A 22948-nucleotide genomic window follows, 5' to 3' on the forward strand; every position below is an offset into this window, starting at 1 on the left:
CAGGGCAAGCTTTGCCTAATTTTATCAGGCGGTTCCTTCAGAATATCCTTCTTCCTACACGCGGGGGATGGTGAAGATCTGCACATAGGTGCTCAAGTCCCACCGATGGGACTGTTCACTGTGAGGGATCAAAAATAAATTCTATCTCCAAAAACAAAGGATCTCCACTCTTAACTCTGAAAAATCCTTCTCTTTCAACTTTATACTGGGATCATGTAGAAAAGCTCAGTAAAGGAAATGAGGGAGAGCACAACTGAGTCAAACAGAGAGACAGAAAGAGAGAAGAAAGGGAGAGTACACAAAGAGACAGGGAGGAGAGGAATTTATATTAAGAAAGAGTGAGAGAGAGAAATTGAGTACAGAAAGACAATGAATGGAGCAGAAAATAAACTAAAGTAGTGCAGTTACTAACACAGACACACAGGAACCCCCCCCCCCCCCCACACACACACACACACACTTACTCTGAGAATCAGAGATAAAACAGCTCTCAGCTGGACCAGTGTAGGGCATGTGGTCAAAGATAATACCAATATAACACAGTCAGTCAGGCAGGGTGGAGTTAAAAGGAAAAGGGACAAAAGAGAATCATAGATTAAATGTATCATTATTACTAAAGAGAGAGTAGCATTCTTACTAAAGAGAGAGCAGTCAGTGTGAAGGTGTTGTGCTAGGAAGCAGGACGTATAGTGTAGAGGATATTGACCTCATGTTGGAACTCAGCCCAGTTCACCATTCAGGTGCAGTATCAGTGAGCTACCCAGCAAAGCCTGAGCTGGTGACAGGAAGTCCAGATATACAATGAATCTGGGCATCTATCGTACACAAACACAAGTACACACACACGCACACACACACACACACTCACACACACACACGCACGCACGCACACACAGGCTTTTGTTATGAAGGCAGGTCAGACATGATCCATGCCTAACACTTCACTGGGCGCACTGAATCCAGAAACTGACAAAGGACATGGTGTGTAGTGATATTGATCAAGCCATGGCAGCACATACAAAACATGGACATACAAACACATCTACAAAGCCACATATCCAACATGCACATGCATGAAAACAAAAGCACCTGTATTCTACTACATATGCAACCACTATAAACCATTAATGTATACTGCTATAATGGGTTAATATATAACCCACTTCATTCTCTCTCTCTCTCTCTCCTCTCTCTCACACACACACACAACACACACACAACACACACACACACACACACACACACACACACACACACATACACACACACCCCAAAGCAATAACATAGCAAACCTGACCAAATGAACAGATACCTATTCTGAGCTGTCTACTCTGAACTGTCCCCCTGTGAATCACTCTGGGTCCAAGCCAGCAGTGACCAATCACAATTTGCTAATCACTAGGTCAAGGACCACCATAGCTTTTGCTTAAAAAGTTTGATACAGACAGCTCTCTTTTTTGTGGGGCAGAAAGAATTGTAATTTTTTGGTATTTATAATCTTTCAATACAAAATGGCACTGCAAAAAGGCTCGATATCTTAGGTGTGTTGTTTTCCCCTTTTACCTAATAAATTTAAAAAATATATTTTTTGGCTAATTTTAGAGGGCAGTCAAGCGATTTAGGCAAGGGGAGGGATAATGGTGGGGGTTTTTAGACCAGCAGCCATCTGTCATTAAAAACCCTATTGGGTATAAAAATATCCCAAAGCAACCAAAATGTCGCCAAGCCTGTAGGCATGCCATTTATCAAGCTGTAGCCAATATTTGTGAGACCAAAGGAAAAAAGAGGTTTCTGAGAGACATTTATCCTGCTTTGGGGGTGTTTTTCCTTCTTCTTTTTCACTCAGAAGATTTTCATTGCCTTCTCCTGTTATTTGGAATGGGAATCCCAATGTCAGAGGCTGAAACATGACCAGAGCACCTTCCCTGACCACATCCATCCATCCTCTCTTTTCTGTGGTAGAGGCAGGTTAATGTGGTATCAGGGCTGGGGGGTTGGGAGGAGGTGTGAGGCCTCTTGTGAACATTCACTTTTCCATGTAATCAATTCACACTTATGTTTAATGTAACCTTAAACCATTATGCTCAAAGTCAACTGAGTGTGTATGATGTGTTTAGAATACAGGTCATAGCCATGAATGTTTAAAACCATAACTATAATCTGCTAATTCTTCCTGACGTCACTACTAGTGCTGACTGCCCGTAAGTCTACGTGAAAACTGTGTGTCTGCAATATGTGGCTGTAACATCAGGGAAGCTTGGATGCTCAGAAGACATGCTACTGAGCATACACACACACACACACACACACACACACACACATATGCACATACACATGGGCCTGTACACTAAAAATCAAGTTTAATTTTAAACATTTATGTTTTTCTAAACTAAATTTTGCAACTGATGACTGACATTTGACAATAACAGTACATCTTTCTCTTTCTCCCTCAAAGCCCCAGACATAAAGCCCAGGAGGGTTATTGCATATTGTGGTGGTGGTGGTGGTGGTGGTGGAGCCCGGAGACTGTACTGCTTTGCGTATAGAGCATTTCATGTCGAAGCCCCACCACAAGGCACAACACCGACATGATGAACTGCGCGTGTGAGCATCACTTATCTCGCGCCTGTCCACCCACAGCCTACAACCAACTCCACGCTCCTCTTGCCTCGCTTTGGAGCGGGGGACCCACTTGGGCTCTGCCATCCGTTGCATCCCCCCAGCTCTCCCGTCTAAAAATGCTCACGCTCAGGGAGAATCACACTCAGGCCTGCAAACAACGGACGGGCGAGGTGGGCAGAAGGGGAGGGGGAGTTGGGAGATGGGATGCGGGCAGGGTGAGGCGGGACAGTCAGCCATGTTCCGGCCCCATGCTTGTCAGAGGGGAAAGGAGAGGCAGCTCCCTTGGCGGAGAAGAAGAGGCACTATAAAAATACACGTCCGCCTACTATCCCACCACCTCCTCTCCAGCCTGATTGGGCTGAGATTGAGGTAATAAGTGGCCTTTCCCTCCTCTACAACTGTCAGATGGAGGGAGGGAGCGAGGGGGAGTGAGGGAGGGAGAGAGAGAGTGAGAGAGAGAAAGAACAAGACTATAAAGCTGAAACTAGGACAATGGATACTATCTGTGAAGGAAAGGGAAACCAGGTCCCTTTGTTATAATGAGGGTGCAGAACTGATACAGGAGGGTAGGGAGCTGTCAAAGACAATTTTCAAAGACAAAGAAGATATTCTGCAATCATTGCACACAACAATTATCATGAAGCAATCATTTAAATTTTTTTTAAAAAGCACTTCGCTTTTTCAAAAACACACATTGCAATAATTCTATTTTGTTTTAAATAATGGATTAAAAACAATTGTATTTGTTTTTCCTGATAAGGAAATTAAAAAGGCAAAGATGTTTTTTTCAGTTCAGTTTTTCCTCTGATATTAGTTGTTACCAATTGCCACTATTTAGACCTCCCCTCTCAGACAAGAGCTGACACATGAAAGCATTACTGCTCTATTAAGATGCCGATCATTCCGTGTGATAGGACTGCTGATTATTCTCAGGGACCCCCCTGTATTGCTGTAAATGACAGGAAGGGAAGAGTCATGTACAGCCAGAGAGCAGGACTAGTACTGCTTTTGGGCTCCTGACCATGAGTATCTGTGGCAACGACCACACACACACACACACACACACACACACACACACACACACACACACACACACACACACACACACACACACAAACACACACACACAAAATAAGACAAACAATACAAAAGAGAAAATGTGATACGGCTTCTAAATCCCTTGTCCCCCCATTTGACCACAGTGTTTGCTAATACCAGAGATATTGCTTCGGCTGTGACCCTTCACTAGTACAGACCTACAAGCATCATATAGACACTTGATGGCTCTGCCACAATGAATGCAAGCATAGTACCATCAACTCAGAATCCTTTTTTTTTTTGCTAAAAATCTTCATGTATTCAGAATGTATGAGACAGAATTTTATGTCTAATAGGTAGATAGGTTTCTGCCTGTCATTCAAGTGCATGTCAAAAGTGAGAAAGTGCAGGAGTCACTTCTCAAGGTACTAAAAGGGCCTGAAACGGAAGTATATGGCATGGGGCACTGTCGATTTTCTGCCATGCTTCAACCTCCACAGAGTCTCCAACACCACAAAAGTACTCATTTATAACAGAGGGAGTCAACAACCAGCCAGGCAACTGACTTTCTACGAATATGGTGCAATAAACAGTAAAGACAGAGAAAACACTTATGGACAGAGAAAAGAAAAAAATGAAAACTCAAAGATGTGTAAATGTTCCCCAAGGTATCTATGAAGGGATATCCACCTTGAGTTTGGCTAACAGAAAAGGTTAGCACATTTATCAGGCATTTTCTTTAATGCTCAGATGGTCTTTGGAGGTGAACAACTAAATAAGACTTTCATATTGACTAATTACTGTTCCCTGTGGGCTGTCCTGATGGCTCTCAGTCAACAAAGGCTGCATTCGAAAAAGAAAGGGAAGTGTGGCATTATATCTGCTGATAAGCATGGCTTACAAAGGATTACAAACCCACCACCAGCACCCATGTATGAATACACACCCACAGACACACATGTGGACTGCAGATAAATTAAACCTAAATTTAGACCTAACCCTCACTTACACTCAAAAGGAACTGAAGGGGGAAAATGGTATCTAATAAAAGATAGCAATATAAGAAAACACATCGACACTCACCCCCCACCCCAACACACACACCCCCCAAAGTAACAGCATAATCAAACCTGACCAAAGCTTGGCAACAAAGCAAGAAATCAGAACAAAGACTAGGAAGGTTTCTTTCAGCCAACGGTGTGATGTAACTATCAGTGAGCTACATGAGGTAATGTTTATGCAGAGCAATTCAAATATATACTAACAGCACTGCAATACCAGCTCAAGTCTGAAAACCACCAAAGAAGAGTTGTAAAATTAAGGCTACATCTGACAGTTGACATCTCCCAGTGAGTCACTCCGTCTCCGGTCTTCGCGGGAAACTCTCCTCCTCCTCTGTTCCCATGTCAGGTCTCTGTCTGCATCACTCCAGAGAGCTTCTGGCACAGTGTACAGATAATTTTTATTGTGTCTTCTTAGAAAAATAAATAAATAAAGATGAAAGAAAGGGCATGGAAACTTCTCATTCTTTCCACATTTTGTCTGAATGCTGTCTGTGTCCTTAAACCAAGTGTATTGTGCCTGTGGTGTCTAGAAATACTTGTCTATTAGCTCATAAAAAGGCTGGCTTGTATAACTGGGGTAATATGAAATGTATCAGGTTTTATACATGCACATAAACTTGGCTTAAACATCCCATGGCTATTTTGTAATGAATCTGTGTAAATATTAACAAAGCATTATCTGATACTGATTTGGGATCTGAGTTAACCTCATGAACAAACAAACTCTGATGAGGCGTTAACAGAATGCACCGCTCCAGATAAGGGCACTTCAGTGCAGTGTGGCTTTGCGCCAGGTGGTTTATGGGGTCATGCCTTTGACTGCCTTGGCCAGGTCACTGGTTTGTCTTTCTTGCACACCTGATAAACCTCCTGCATAGTGACTCTAGCTTTTGGATTTGACCTGCTCTTCAGCTCATCAGGTACACCCATCATCAGTGGAGCTGGGTGCAGCAGAGCAGGGCCGGCACAAAGGAATGACGTCTTGGAGGCCCCAGGACTTTAACTGAGGATGAGTCCAATTGGAATGCCTTCATATCTGGTCAAGCTGCCAGAACTTGGCTCTTGGGTCAAACGTTTGTGGAGTTAACACTTAACTAAAGCAATGCAAGCCAGTCAGATGACCTCATTCAGCACAATGATGTGGCACTTGCCACAATGAACCCCTTTTCCTAAAGAAGGAAAGCCAAAAGGAACCCAGGGCTATTTTATAGCTTTGGTATTTGTGGTCACACAACAGGAGTCTTATGAGTGATCTATGTTGTTCAAGCTGAACTGAGTGCAGTCCTGTCATGGTAATTAATTTGTATCCTAAGTGGCCTGCAGATCGCTCCTAGCTTGACTGTCTGTTCTCCACTCTGTTGAGTGAAAGCACATTCTCTCCCTCTCTCTTTCTCTTTCATCCTTAAACGTGCCTCACAGTGTCTCATATGTCTCCCTGCATTTATTAAACCATCACTAAATTAATTTAGCCCTGCTTCACTGGCCATCCAGTAGAGTCTTTCTGGTCATATTATTGCCACTCAAATCCTCCAGCAGAGGGAAAAAAGGACTCGCAAATAGAGTCTCATAGTACATAAATCATTTAAAAGCTAATGTCAGCAGAATGAAATTAATTTGTTCAAGATAATTTGTGGAAACGGGATAGTATGTGACTATCAGCTTTAATTTAACTAAGAAAGAGAGAGAGATGCAGACTGAAAGTGAGAAAGGTAGTCAGACCCAAAAATCAGAGAAATAATAAGTTGGAGTAATAAACATGGCCGACATATATGCCATCTCCAGAGGCTGAGAACCTTAAATGCACCCCAACCCTAAGTGACCACTAAAGGCTATGCTGTTTTCAAAATTCTAGACCTTTCTATCCATCTATGAAGACATAGTTGGAAAAAAATTATTATTGTTTGATCAGTCCCTTGTTCTATATTTAATATGGATTCTGCTGTTTTCTAGAGTGGTTCTGGGGCACCAGAACATTTGTTTCCCTCATTGCACCCAAGGGACTTGCACTCTAACCTATCAGCATATCCCTGATTACACCACAAATCAAACCAACTGACACCAAATATTTAATTCATGTGGTAATTCTGTCATTTTGTCCAAGCCATGTGTTCTATAGCCAATTACAAGTATAATAGTGAGAAAGAAAAGTGGGGCTTGTGCTGACGCTGAAGGAGGTAAACACTACTATAACATTAATAACCGTTTATTTGGTGTTATGAAGTCACATATAATATGTTCGTGTAACAGTACAGACATGTGTGAAAGTTTATCCATCAATGCACAATGTTCAGTCTAATAGCTATAATGGAGTGTTAGCTGTTCATGTGTAACCACAAAACTTTCCCGGAGGGTTAAGTGTTGCATTTACAGTTCCCTGTATGACCTAATCAGGACACTCACTTTCACTGCAAAATTCAGTATGTCTGGAACCTGAAGGCGATTTAAACCTGCCCATACCCATATGACTCATCCACATTATTCTGTTCAACACCACCTAAGCTGAACAGGCCAAAATAACATTTTAGCTGATATGAGAATTAATGAGTAACGAGTTCTGCTTCCTGTGATGAAAACTGTCAGCTCTAGTTTTCCCAGAACTGGCAAATTTTCTCCAAATGTAAAAATTTGAGTTGATAAATTAATGCACATATTATTCGTCATTGTTTGATTTACATGTTACCTGGAAGCCATTCACACTCTGACTGGTACACCAACCTTGCATGTGTGCTAAAGGAAAGATCTGACTACCACACTCAAAACAGGATTCTACATGGATCTGTACCACAGTGCCTTTAGGTCAATGGGCTCTTTATGAAATCTCTGTTCTTGAGATGAGAATGATCTGCACTGATGTCACAGGCACAAAATAACTATGTCCAGCAGCCCGCAGAGGCTATCAGCATTCCCACAGCTACGCCAAGGCCTGCAAATTTGTTCTGATCAAGGAAGCACAGCATAAATGCCATTTTATCCTGCCCCTAAAGACTTATTACTCTCTCTGTTTCTCTCACCCTCTCTCTCCCTCTTTGTCCCATTTTCTCTGGACTCATTCCATGCAACGATACCAACTTTTAAATGCTTTCTTAGTACAGCAATGACAAAGATACATGGTTATCCATTTTACCCCCACCCATTGTGAACAGAAGATCCTGGACTGTCCATGCAGGGAGCAAGATAATGGTATCTCTCTCACACCTACACTCACAAACATACATGTACACACAGGCACACCTCAAGGTTAGAACTCACACAACAAAAGACCAGTGTAGTGTGTGTAATGGGCAAGACAAGGTCTTTATAACTGGTACTGAAATGATCGGTAAAATGGTATTATCCAGACAGAAAGACAGAGAAAATTCATAAAGGGCAAGATATGAGGTCAGAGGCGCTGTGAGTGAGGGTTAGCAGAAGAATCAAGGATGATGGAGCCACCATACTCTTTAGAGGTTGTGACCTTTAACCACTGATGAGACTATGGCTTTTTGGCAGGAGAAACACACAAATGCACACGTGTGCATATATTCACACCATTTCACTGCGAGTTATACTGTGTATGACTATGTATGTGACAAATAAACCAAACTTGAAACTTGAAGTGAGTAATTACCTTTTTTAGACCAGACCAGGTTAAACATGGTATAAGTGTTGATGCGCAAGGGTCAATAGGTGTATAACCTAGGTCAATCTAGACAAGATGTGGCTAGCATTATTAAATTGCCTTTGCTAGCTTCATCAACAACAGAGAAATTCCTGTTGGCTCAGGGATATCTGAAGAAAATAAGGAAATGTATCAATGCCAGAAAACACATTTGATTCCAATCAGCCAAAAACAATAACGATGAATGCCTAAATGACACAGTGACTTGCCAGGGTCATGGTAGCAAAATTATTCTGACCCAGGAATAACAAGTACCGTTCCTCACTCGTTGATATTTGAAGCACATTGTTGGAAGAAAGGATCCTTCTTGGCCTTTGCAAACACAAGTTATTCAAGGGTCATTAATGTGAAAGGGGCTCAGTCACATTAATCTCAACAAAATTGACTGTGCTGGTTGTTATGCTAAAATGTTTAGAAAAGAGAACACACAAATAGACAAATGAAAAAAAAATTATAATTTGACTAAATTCAATCTATGAACAAATTTGTGGTGTCACATGGCATATAACTACAACAAAAAGATAAATATTTGACTGAATTAAATTTCCAAGTGTCCTTAGTATTCTTTTAAATTTCATTGTGTTGTGGTGTGTGTGTGTGTGGTGTGTGTGTGTGTGTGTGTGCGTGCGCGCACAAAAATTGGAGGGCTAGATCTAGGCTTAATGAAAACAGCATGTCAGCAGAAGGTGTGATGACTTTGGGTGAGATGGGAGAGGGAGTGAGTGAGAGAGAGAGACAGTAAAATACAGAGAAGGGCTGGAAAGTGTGAGACAGCTGAGAAGTGAGAGCACAGCAGGGGGACTTTTGCAGCCTCTTCTAGAAGAGTTGCTTCACTTTAGAGCTGTTTCGAAGTCGGTAAACAAAGCCGGCACGTGCCGTGATGTGATGTGCCACTCAATCCATTACCTCCCTCTCTTTGCACTTCCCCTGTCTCTCCATCACCTGCACTGTCTCGCACACCAGCTCTCTGTCTCTCACCCCTTTTGTTCTTCTACATCTCTCATAGCTTTGCCACTACCTGGAGACTGTTACACACCCAGCTCATCACGTGCTCTCACTCTCGTCACTTAGCCTGTGTATCTCTCTCCCTTTGTCTACTTTTTTTCTCAGAATTAAATTCTTTTCAACGCACCAATCTACTGTGTTAAGCAGATCTCTATTGCCCATTGCTTCCATCATTGCTATAGATGAATTGGGGTTATAGATGAATGGAGGTGAGGATTAAGTCCACATTTTTAATATGACTCAAGCAGCTGGATAACTGGCATGGGGGCAGGGCTAGGTTTGGTGAGAGAGCCTTCTGTTCGAAAAGCTCTTGGCCATGTGCTCTGTCGAAGGCCTGCTGGCCTGTCATATGCCTATGACAGGAGAGTTAGGTGCGAAGAGGCGATGTGCCAGGGGAATTAGTGTCACTCAAAAGGACAAGCCTCTATCACATCCTTATCTCTTGAAAGACGGACTGCTTCACTCCATCTCTTTTCCTGACTTTCTGTCCTCTCTCTCACTCTCTCCCCTCTACCCTATCTCTCTCTCCCCCCATCTACCCCATCTCTTTCTCTCTCTCCTCCCTCTACCCCCATCTCTCTCTCTCTAGCATGCTTTTAATATATTCAGGATTGACTCCTAAAAGATAAGTCCTTATTAAATAATGTGCTCACTGAAAGAGATGGTTCAGGACGCTGTCAGTACGCTTGACAGTAGCTGAAGCACACTGTACTAAGCTGACTACTGCAGGGAAGAAAAAGTCACCAGGAAAAGAGGTACAATTTATGAGGCATCAATTTGCATCGAAGTGCGCTGCCTACTTTTCAAAATGTATTACTTTGCCGTGCAGAAAAGGACGTTATCAGAAGTTTCATCGTTCACATTCCCAATTGGAAAGAAATCGGCTTTTGCCAGAATTGGTGTGTGTGTGTGTGTGTGTGTGTGTGTGTACTTACATGTGCTTGCTGTCAATTTTGCATCAATAGCTGACCCTGCGGCCTCTCCCAGGAGAAAATCAGACATGCAATCAAGGCGCACTGTCCACAAGAGCACTCTAATCATCACCAAGAACAAAAATAAGGAGACAGGCTAGTTAACCCCTTTACCCTCATCAGACCCCATCTAGCGCCCAACACTGGCAATAATAGTTTTGTCCAGACAACCTATAATTCTGAACTCCATTACCATTCTGAAAGCGCTGAGTGTAGAGACAGACCTACGATTTCAGGGTACATCAGAACGGTAATATCTAAATGCATCATGTCTGGATGATTTTGGAGTCGGAGAAGGGTGCAGTGATTGTTTCTGGGATACCCAGCAAACCAAAAGTTGGTAATTGCAGTGCAGAATATTTGAGAAGATCCTTGAAAAGAAATTTATGAAAGAAAGGGGAAGGGAGAAGAAAAGAAAAACAAAAAATAAAAGAGAAATGTAGGTCAAGACTTTGTCTTCGCCAGGGATAAGGGAAACAAAGTGGTCATTCATTTGCAGACAAATCATTTGTTAATGACCAATTCTTAGAAACCAACTGGAACAGCAAATTAAATATGTTAAGTCTAATCTCACTCCACATATATGAAGACAAGAATGGGGGGGGAGGCCGGTGGGGCGATACCAGATCTTTTTTTTCACCCTTCCCAAGAAGTCACTGATTACCCTGATTTCAATTCCAGTTGTCCAAAATATTTCTCCAAGGCTTAGAGAAAGCCCTAACGTAGGAACAGTTGGAGCTTCTAAAGTAGCAGGAGTAGGGAAGGGCTTAATGCCTGATAAAGCTTGTCAGAGCCGTTTGTCATTTCCGGTCTCTCTGAAAATCCGGGGACACCTGAAATGGCCTGGCTGCATTGTCATTTTCCAAGTAGCCTTGGGTTACTGTTAATGGACTTCAGGTCATATCAGTAGCTCACACCAAAGTATGTAACTGGCTGGCAAGTTGTTTCTGTGCAGTTTTTTTTTTAACCAGATATCTCATGGCATATCAGGACTAGTATGACATGTATACACAACTGCTCAAATTTTGAGTATTGTTATCTTGAGTTCTCAAGTCCAGTAGGTGAAATTGTATAACCACATGCTACATAGAATGATATGCCTTAATTCAGAATAAAAATAACATAGCATATAGCACCCCTGCAATTGACTGGAGTTTGAGGGTGCATCTAAGATGAGCTGGGTGGTCTTGTCGGGCACTGCAGGAATGCTTGTGACTCATCCGAGTCGGCCCCTTCACAGCTGAGTGGGAAGGTATTTTCCACAGAGGAGCTAGCCTGGAGGGCTCACGGAACAGTTTGGAAAAGGAAGACGGAGTGTCGGATCACCCTGAAGTTCCTCCATACATATAAGCATGTCACTTTCCAGACAGAAAAGATCTGAGCCATGTACAGGCTCGATCTGACACGACAGCCCCACAGCCCCATCCTGCCCCCGACAGAAACAGTGCTGAGGCAACGGTAGCGGCCTTTCCCTCTGGGAAACAGGAGCAACATTCGAACACGCAGTCACCACTTTCTGTAACGAGCCGAATAACCAGAGTCTTGACAAGGTAGGGTTCTGCCTTCCATGTGTGCAGCCTATCAATGCCCCCCTTCTCAATGTCACTGTGAAGCTGGGCCAAGCCATGATGTCAATGAGGGTCTAAGCCCTAACAGCTCAGAAGGACCAAGCTCTTACATCACTGAGAGGCCAAGCTCTGACATCACAGAGGTGCCAAGCCCTGACATCATTGAGGGGACTCTCGCCAATCTTTCAAAACGCAACTGGACCAACAAGTAGGTTAGTGTCATCAGTGTTGGTGTTCTCCATATTTCCCAGAATGGAGGCTGCCCATGTTAAGGCCCAACTGATTTGTGATACATCATTCAGGATGTTTATGCACTTTCATCATTCTCTCTCCATAACATCAGACAGTGTATGCCAAACCCGTGACAGGCTACATTACCTGTCATGCAAGAACATATTAATGGTCCCCCTCTCCCAGCGTTTTTCTCTTTTTCTCTCCTTACCCATCACACATTCTCTCTCTCTCACACACACCTGCCTCATATTTCTTTCTTTCTCGCAACATTCTCCAGCCTTCTCCATCATGTCTTTGGCATCTCGAGTGCAGTTCAAGTAACACTGTACTAAAAGCTAATCTCAATCAGAGGAATGAGAGACCATCTGCTAGAGGTGCATCTCCATGGGAGCCACAGAGTAGAAGGCCCCTCAACCCCCCCCCCCCTAGATTAGACAATCACACAGTGATGACTTCAATATGTGGGCAGATGGTGCCTTTCCTGTTATTAATTTATTAATAAGCACTCACATATTTTCACAAAACATGGCCTGTTTGTTGCTCCTCTTGAAAAAAAGGAGCGAGACTTTGATGTTTTTTTGGCCTGGTTTCACATCAAAACAGCCTGTGTCCCCAATTCTTGCAAAGGCCTTATATCCTATAATGCTGGAAAGCCCATCCTCTATTCCAGGAGAGGTCACGAGCTGATCTTTAACTTCCTCACTTCTTCCTCTCTGCCAGACGGACTCCTCCAACACGCGCGAGACCCTGTATGCCCTCGTTTCAGCGCAGCGTCTCTAGAATCGCCCACATTACTGGGCCATGGCTGTGCAAGTCCCTGATGTCGCCACACAATGCATGAGCTATCTCATGCAATGGTGCAGCGTCACCGTGGAGGCGTCCATCACCAAAGCCGGTTAAGCCGGCTGTCAGTGGAAGATGGGGCTCAGAGGCTGGCTCCGTTGGCTCCGAGGGGCGAGTGTGGCACGGAGTAGCAGTCAGCTCGAGGAGGCGGCTGAGTGAAAGTGACAGCAGGCTTGATTGCCATTTGTCTGCCCGCTAAACCAAAAGAAGAGTTAAGGAGGGGAAGTGACTTGGAGAGAGCCTGCCTACTGAGCACAGTGTGATGGAGGTGGTGGAGGGAGAACACAGGAAGGCCTAATGAGACTAAGAGAGAAGAGTCAATTCAGTTTGGGAAGAGACAAAAACAAATGTTGATGGGGGGAAATGGACACAATCTTAGACACGGATTAACGGATAGGCCAAGAGAGAGTGCATACCTGTGGGGACGGCAGCGTCCATGGTAGGCCTCTCCCATGTGTTGACTTGCTCCCAGGCGAAGCCATTGGTCCCGAGAGCCACGCTGTACCCACAACTACTGTAATGCTCCTCAAATGAACAGCTGCCTACAGGACATGCGCATGCGCGCACACACACACACACACACACACGCACACACACACACAAATGAGAGAGAGAGAGAGAGAGAGAGAAGGGAAAGATCGCATATGTCAACATGATTAAGCCACAGACCCGCATCATTATTTCATCTCCTCTAAAATCACGATTTTCCACCACATTAAGCTTCGTGTTTGCCAGGAGCAACGGATTAAAAAACCCAAGATGAAGTCGCACTAATTAAATGTACTCGTTGTAATGCATGCTTTGGAACTGCAACAGAGGGAATTGCTGAGAGGTTTTTGAATACCATTTAGGCTTCCTCCTGTTGTTCTCCCCCACTTTTTTTTCACTTGTCATTTAAGAGGGGTTTGGGGATAAAGTACATGACAGCACTGCTCCAGCCACTCCCTTACCTACATACAGCTTCCCCATGTCATCCAAACCTGTGCCATTGCACTCATCATCCTCTAGGCAGGCAAATTGCTGAAACTCTTGCCTTTGGGTTAATTAAATTTATACTGCTGCATAATTCACAGCACAAATAGTTCATGGTAGTTCTCAATTTGTTCAGGAATTAAATGGGAAGATAAAAAAGCTGTGAAAGGGAACAATCTTCCATGAAAGTCAAAAGAAACCAAGTCACAGAAATGAGCAGTGTAAGTGGCCTCTATCATTGCCACCATAGATGTTCAGTCAGTGACTATACTGACCTTTAAAGCCAAGTATAAAAGGTTCCGATGCCAATGTGAAGATCTCTTTGAATTATTCACACACAAAACCACACAGGTAGAATGTGCATACTTATCACAGAACAGTTATAAAGAAACTTTTTTTCTTTTTTTTTATTTCCTAATTTCCTAATTGTCTTTGAAGTGTGCAGACTACACATGTGTCAACACACTTTCAAGCCTGAATTCCAGAGGATATGTTTTCATATTCCATATCAAACAGTGTCAAACAATTAGTACAGCTAGCGTATGCTCTGGATTTGAGACTGGGGCAAGGCAGAGGAGAGAACACGTGTACACACCAACATGCTCAAAAAACATGAGCTCTTCATCGCTCTCCTAATTAATGTTTCCTACCAATTTGATCCATTATTGATAAGTTGCCCCAAGCATGCAACCAACAGTTCCATCATCGTTACTGGCAGCCACTGCAGCAGTGGCAGCGAGCAAAAAAAATCCCTTCCCTCACATCTGCTCCGCCAAAGGGCTCCAGCAGAGTGCCCTGGCGCCCTGGCACGGCATGCAGCTCGAGGGGAGGAGGAGTTTTGCGAACATATGCTCCTTCTGCAGGCGTGCCGCCATGGCTGTGTTCATCAAATCTACTCTTCCATGTTGCCCTTTCATCAGGAGCACTTAATGAACAGAGTGATGCTGTAGACTGGTGGGGGTTGGTGAGAGGAGGAGGAGGGAGAAGGAGAAGGAGAGGGAACAGAGTCAGGAGGACGGTTAACATCTGTCATGTTATGAGAGGGTTTTTTTTACTCTCTAGACATGAATGACGACGATGACAGGAAAATAAAATAATGTAGACATGGATCTAAGTGTATTCCATTACAAGCTAGGGAGGGTTTTTTGCATTTAGCAACATGTCTCCATGATAAGTGACATGCTAAACTCAAGTTTTTGCCCAATACTAACTCTCTTCACACTGGCAAATAAGTGAATAAAAATAGAAAGGATTTGAGGTTTCTGATGCAGTGTTATATTTTCTAATGCAATGTTATATATATATATATATATATATATATATATTTGTTTATTTATCTTTATCCTTTGGATAATGCACCTACTAAGTCTGTTTGCCTTCCCATTGGACTGGTCCTCTCAAGAGCTTTTTAACCTCCCGGTTCACACTGTGCTTTGAGCACCTCAGAAGGTTGGAGCAGTAGATTAATATCACAGAAGCATACCTGAGGTGACCATGACTCTCATTTCGCTTTTCATTTCATTTCTCTCAAAACGTTATGTACCTTTAGACATATTTACCTGACACGTTTGTCCAAAGCAACTTACAAGTATACTAAGTACTACCTGAAGGTAAGGGTCTTGCTCAGCAGGCCAACAGTAACAACCAGGCAGTGGTGGGGCTTGAACAAGCAACCTTCCAAACAGAAGTCAAGAACCTTAACCACTGAACTACCACTGCCTCCCAAACACCAAACTTCCTCCTCCACTGTCACTCTTAGTTAATACATACTTAATTATCTGCCATCTTAGTTGGTTTAATTGCATTAATAAAATTAATATATCTTCACACACCCTGACCATCACCATCTGAATGAACTGACAAACACTTTCAGAACTAAACTTGTCATGTCCAGTTCAATGAACAAATAGCTCAGATAGCTTTAATTAATACAGCAGTTGACGTAGACTAATAGACCCCTCCAAACACACACGTTATTATCTTCTGTTCATTTTCAGTTGCCCAACTAGTCCAAACTCTTGCATATCTATATGTGATATAAACACCTATATGTGTTTAAAGCTGGTATCACATTCTACCCAGTCTGTTTTCATTTAGATCTGAGTGGGAAGCAGAATATGCGGGCACAGCACTGCGGTTGTGTGATGTGAGATGCGCTCGGTAAAAGGAATCCGCTCCTTCACTGAAGCGTACGTCTCCAGTCTGATAGGACGGGTACTACAATAGAGGGAGAGCGCGCTGATTTACGGCGCGCGCCGCACCGGCAAACCGCAAATGAATCCTAGCTCACCTAGTCGATTTGAATTACGCCGCAGAGGCCTGACACGGGCAGACAATGGGACGGGAAACTCGCGGCAACGCGCTCGCTCGGTCTCAGCCTACGCCGGCTTCCACAGGCGCATTTCGCTCGAACGAGCGTGCGGCGCCTGCACATTATGGCTCATTCGATTTATCGTTTCTCCTCACTAAGATCGTGCTCGCCCTTTCCGGGTCACCCGAACTCTTTAACCTCCGAAGACACAACAGTTGTCTACTCCCGTCTATCAGGTACGTCAGATACCTGTCAACATACAGAGATTTCACAGCTCTCTCGTGTGCTATATAGCTACTACCAGAAACCGTCTTTTCACGCAACTTAGATACATACTTAGATATAGAACTGAACAGGTGTGTCTGCGTGCTTAAAAAAAACTTCAGGAAAGGAAAGGAAAAGTACCTTCATTCAATTCAGCTAAAGTTTCTAAGTGACAGGTATCGGATTTGTTATATATATATATATATATATATATATATATATATATATATATATATATATATATATAGAGAGAGAGAGAGAGAGAGAGAGAGAGAGAGAGAGAGAGAGAGAGAGAGAGAGAGAGAGAGAGAGAGAGATTCTGCAGTACAATCTTGACTGGGTTACGGAAATTATCTTATGCACAAACATGGCTTGCAGCTCCTACACCAAGACGGTCCAGAATACAGGTCAGCCAAGAACACACTTCGACTTAAGGACTTTCACCAGTGTTTTCACGCATTTGTGAGGCATGAGTAGGACGCGCCGTGTTGCTCATGTGGGTTTTCACACCTTTTTCCCTTTAAAACACTACGCGGGGGAGTGGGGACTAAACTCTCCACTCTGACTTGCTAAAATCATATTTCGCACCTCAGGTCTCAGTATCCCAGAGTTAAAATAATGTTAGAAAAAAACGACGCTTTACTGGACGCCTATTGCCAAACTTTCTCTCTGTGGCCTAAGAAAAAGTATGACATAGTGTGCCAGACTCTGAATTCTTGGCACTTTCATCTCCCTCGTGGGTTACTGCCGACAAAGTGTTTATTCGTTTGCTGTTTCTCTGCTGGATAATGATAATAAATAATTTTTTTTTTAAATTAAAAAAAAAAAAAAAACAAGACTTGCCACTAAATACAAAGTAACTCCAAATCTGATATGAAACAACCTCATATCCAAACAACCTCTAACAGACCGTTTGCCAGAATTCTTGGATTCAGTTTACAGTTGTCATGGATTACAATGGGTCATTAGCAATTATTTCAATTTGACCTGACTGACAGAAAACAAAGCTATGATATACAAATCAAAAAGACCAAACAGTTTTGATCATATCATAGTTTCAGGTGAGTCAAACAGTGACATCCATTTAGGATCACATCGTAGCAAATTCATAAAATGGCCCTTGTTAAATAAAGCTATACTTGGAGGAGTTCCATCGATTGGTCTGATTAAAAAACAACTTGAATTTCTAAAGTTTGCTTAAGAAACTGAACTGGGTGGACCACAAAGTAAGAAAGCTAAAAGAAATCTTACCACCTCACCATGTGCAGCTATTTTGTGGTAGCCTGTCAAATCCTTTCCCTTACCTTGACTTATTCCCTTGATGGAATGGGTAAAAGGTAATCCAAGGTTTAATATTGACATTAATCTCTATCCTGCATGGGAAGAATCAGGTGGACTGCTTTATTGAAATGGCCAATGTCCAGCTCCTCACTTCTTCCCTTTCATTTTCCCAGACACAGACCAGCAAAGGTTTGTATGCTTCAGGGAGACCCATATAGTCTCTTATGTCTGCCACATAGAAACATTCACTTTAATATGACAGCTATGGTTCCCAAGTTTTTTAAAAAACACAAAAAACAGAAGACTCACTGGTGGGGAAGCGATGAGAATAGAAAAATCCTTAACTGTACAGATATATTACTGTGTTATACTGATATATTACTGATATATTAATGTGAAGATATGGGTTGTCACTATAACACTGAATAATTAATTACAATCAACTATTCTATTGTCTTCTTTTTATGGTGTACTTTTCATAGACACATGCTTGCGTGTGTACACGCACATGCACACATGCACCCGCACGTCATGACTGTCCTTGGCAGTTAATTATTTTCTGCTTCCTTAGAGACCAAGTGCAGGTTTGAAGCCAAGGCAGCAAAATTTCAGAACAACGCAAAGCTACCTCACAAGGTAACTCTGGGCATACCTCCAGAGAGATTTTGTTATTCATGCCTCCCCCTTGCTCTCGAGCTAGAAATGAGAAATGTTTCCACACTGCACTCCAGATCATAAACATTTACCAATAAAAATGATTAGCTGTTACAAATTGCATGTCCTGCATTTTTCGCCCCTTAAAAAACTGATTACAGGAGGGGAAAAATGCTCCTAAGGGCAGTAAAATATGACCGTATGTGCGACTCCAAATGATTGTTAACACAGCTATAGACAAGCAATATATTTTTGAAAAAGTCCAAATTCATTCCCTTTATTTATTCTAGGTAAGCAAGACTGTGAAGACACACATACATGTAAAGTCTCCATAATGTTTAGATGTTTGGAGATTACAATTTTAAGCAGATTTGCTATTTTCAGTCATCTTTGTCAGTTACATATAAATCTGTAAATTGATGCAGATTGGGTAATTGGTCCACTTGTGTAATTGAGCTGCCCTTGCCAAGTCTTTGGTAATGATTAGGAATTAGTATTGATTTAGTATTGAGTAACCTAGCACTTAAAGGCAGGTTATAGACACTGCAGACATGGTGACAAAAGCTTCTGTCTGTACTGGGATACATGCCCTCTGATTGATGACCCTTAAAATGTATGGTAACCCACTGCTGTAGACCAGTGGCTACAGAAAATGATATTTTAAGTTTGTAAGCATCTCAGTAGGCTACTCTGTGGTTTCACTAATTTGTGTACTAGTAATACATATGGAACATAGCATCTACAGAGAGCATCCCAAACTTGCAATCCAGTAATCACATGGCCTGCATGGGTTAATCCATGGGTTATGTGGGTGCAATTTAGAGGTGTCATAGGTCACTTTGTAGAAACCAGCAAATGTAAGCTTATTTTTTTTAAACATCCACACACACACACACACACGCACACACACACACACACACACACACACACAATAAATAAATAAATAAATAGATAGATAGATAGATAGATAGATAGATAGATAGATAGATAGATAGATAGATAGATAGATAGATAGATAGATAGATAGATAGATAGATAGATAGATAGATAGATAGATAGATGTTTTTAATCCTAGACCCTGCCATCAGCCCTCCTTGCAAACACACACCCCTAAAATCATGATCGTGCACTAACTTTTTAGGACTCCACCCAACAACCTTGAGTTTCACATACAAGAAAACATCTAACTATCACAATGGACATTAATAATGAAAATAGCTATTGTTATTAATCAAATCTGTCAAGCTAGCTAGTTATTATGTTAGTACTGGGAAAATTGAGTTTGAGGCAGTACATAATTGCTGGCTAACTTGCAACCACTAGTGGTTAGCTAGCTGCAGTAATGCTAGCGAGATATCAGGCAAAGCTAAAAACAAGGTTAGCGATATTACACAGCTAAGATTTTGAATGTTTACTTGGAATATAGACAACATCAAACATATATGCACAGAGGTTACATAAAAGATAAACACAGCTAACTAATGCTGGATGGGCTAGGTCAAACCTACAGCTTAGCTAACATTAGTGTTGGACTTATGCTTTTTATTATCACCACTGATTGATGATTTACTGATTGCTATTGGAATGCTTCTGAAATATATTACCCACTCCACCTTTAAAGAACATATACTGGCAAATTTATCTTATTCAGTGTTTTTATATTAAGCCTTTTATAGCACATATATGTGCTTTAATGCAGTGTTATGGCATTTGTGACGTGTGTGTTGAGGATGGACAGACTCATTGAAATGCATTTCAGATGTCACCCAAAGAGAAAGCTGAAAGGACAAGAGATGAGATGTAGATGACAGGGCATTAATGGTAAAACTATCTGCTAAATGTTTGGAAATAGCTGAAATAAGCCAAATCAGCCACGTAGCACAAGACAGGTAATTAAAGAGCAATATAAAGAAAGAGCAGAAAATAAAGCAACACAACTAAAGTCATAGTTTTCATGGTTTGATTAGTGAGAATTTTCTCCTAAACTTTGTCTTTTAAACAGTTTAGAGTCATCAGGTATTTAAGCCCCAAAGAGTCATGGATACATTAACTGATATCAAGTATGCTTGAGAAGTAGCACTAAAAGATCTGTCAGAGCACCCTTTAAAGTGCAAAGGCAGAAATGGAAGTTGTTCATTTCAGATATTCACAGGGTAAGCCAGTTGTGAAATATTACAGGAATGAGGGCTGCATAAAAATTGAGGACTGAATTTTAAAGTTTTTGTCACTCACAGCAAAGGTACAATTTTTTATGCAACATGCTGATGCAGTGGCATGTAATATATGCTAATAATAAAAGGAAAAAAACTGCACATGGGTTCTTTAAAAAATATCCTATAGTTTAATTTTATTGTTTAGTTTTTTTTTCCAAAACCATTATATTATCTATACTGTTATGGTTATTTGGTTCCATAACAATAGAAACAATCCACAAGGTGAATTTAGCAGTAAAGTCACCAGACTAATTTTAGCTATGCATTCTTATGTTAAATTTATATCCAGGCCTTTTGCGCCTTAGTGGCCATTTGACTAACCCTAATATCTGATGGGTCACATTACAGAAAGGTGCTGTAGTAGAGAATACACTGCTTAGTTACAATAGCTCCATTCACTTCTCTGTCAGTGGACTATGCCATCTCTACCTTTACGGCCACCCAGACAATCTCCAGTAATCATCTGTAGCTCGTTAGCTAGCTAACTAAGCATTCAGCCATCACGATGAAATGAAGACAGCTGTCCGAATACATTTCTTAATGGCAATACATAGTAAAGCTATGGCCCAGTCCCAAATGTAGACAATGATTTGCAAACGTGGCATACTCGAGGTATTTACAAATTCTGATTAAATCTTGAATGGGCTTGTCATGTGATACAGAATTTGCCATAAGCAATGGGCCAAAGGCCTGGAGCCAGTTAATTAGCTATGTTGATCTGGGCAAGTTGATTGGCCAGTTGCTGGCTCGTTTGGGCCAGTGACAGCATTTCTGCCATCAGTCATGAGTAAGTTCACTTTTCATGCTAACTGACTGAAGGTGTTTTCTCAAAAATTATGGACTTCACTGGTTTTAGAAGACAAATGCTAACATAGCTAACTAGCTGCATTTCATACATTTATTAAATAACACTTATGTACTTAGCTAGCTAAGTTAGTACCTTAGCTTCACCAGGCTTGCCTGCAATGCTAGGCTTAGAGCCTACCTTAATGGCTAAGTGGTAAGCACTGAACATCAGGAGAAGATGGTGGGCTTCATTCTCTCTCACTGAGATGAAAATTCTTGTTCATGTTTTGACATGGCTTTCTCCATATGATTGGTGATAGGCAGCAACATGCTGATGTTAGATGCTGGAGCTGCAAACAACTTCCAAAACATAACAGTGATGTTTGTAATTCCAGCAAAAGGTTTTGTCAAAACCAGGAATATCAGTGTTTATTCAATTCAATTCTACATCAGAAATCAAAAGATGAACTTCTGCAGGTGAAAAATGCATTAAAAAGTCATGTTCTTGACACATCTTCACAGCAGCAGAAAAAAAAAATGATGAGCTCTGGCATTTAATTCTGCACTGTCCAGTTAAGGCAGCATTAAAAAGGTTTTACCTAATTTGCCTGCATTTCCAAGAAGATCACATATTTCAATGTGACAAGATGAGTGAGTCAGAGTAAGTTATGAGTAAGTTATAAGTTATGAGTATTATGTCTAGTCTCTGATTTAAAATTTAAACTACATATTAATGCTATTAATTTTACTTAAACTACATTCTATCATTTAAAGAAGTAGCAGGTAACCGGTATAAAAATAACTTGTCATATTGCTAAAACTGTCATTATGTCCTGACAGTAGTACATGAGACAGATAATCTGTGAATAAATCAGGTTTTTCTGGCTCCACCTAGCCATCCAAATGCCATTTGCAAGAATCCACTCTGCCCGAAACAAAACAACTAATCAGAGCCAGGAGGAGTGTCTAACAGAGTGTCAATCACTGCTTGTTCTCACTTTATCAAGCACAGTCACTGAGAGGTTTTGTTAAAACTATGGAAAAAACTATGGAATATAAACAACCACCACTGAAAAAAAACTTTGCCAAAAACAGTTTACAAGACAAAGACAAGTAAACTGAAGATGACAAATGAAGAAAAGCAAGCTAAAAATAAATAATTAGACAAAGTCCAAGATAAAAAAGGTGTAACGAGGAGGCTGTAACGAGGAGGCTGCAGAGGCGAGACGCGTAAAACAAAGACACAAGTTTATTAACACATATAACATGGAAACTTAGCACGCAGGTTATGAGGGTTAAACACTGACAACAGTAACATGTAAATGACAGACTTTTATACACGCAGACTAACGACACACAAAGAGGTGTGGAACACAGGGTGGTCTCACTCCATACTCCCACATTCTCCCCCATTGTGGGAGTATGGAGTGGAACACAGGGAGCGACCATACTGACAAACATACA

General features: G+C 41.7%; 1 protein-coding gene across 9 annotated transcripts in view; it reads right to left on the reverse strand.

Annotated features, from left to right (window-relative positions):
• The window catches only part of ptprt (protein tyrosine phosphatase receptor type T), a 199331-nt gene that overhangs the window by 136510 nt on the left and 39873 nt on the right, over positions 1 to 22948 (reverse strand). For all 9 annotated transcript variants that reach the window (XM_035524516.1, XM_035524514.1, XM_035524513.1 and 6 more), the window contains exon 2: positions 13420 to 13545. In XM_035524516.1, the coding sequence (XP_035380409.1) occupies positions 13420 to 13545 (126 nt within the window). The remainder of the gene's footprint in view (positions 1 to 13419; positions 13546 to 22948) is intronic.

Source organism: Electrophorus electricus, chromosome 3, assembly GCF_013358815.1.
Source record: "Electrophorus electricus isolate fEleEle1 chromosome 3, fEleEle1.pri, whole genome shotgun sequence".
In the NCBI taxonomy this organism is placed as follows: Eukaryota; Metazoa; Chordata; class Actinopteri; order Gymnotiformes; family Gymnotidae; genus Electrophorus; species Electrophorus electricus.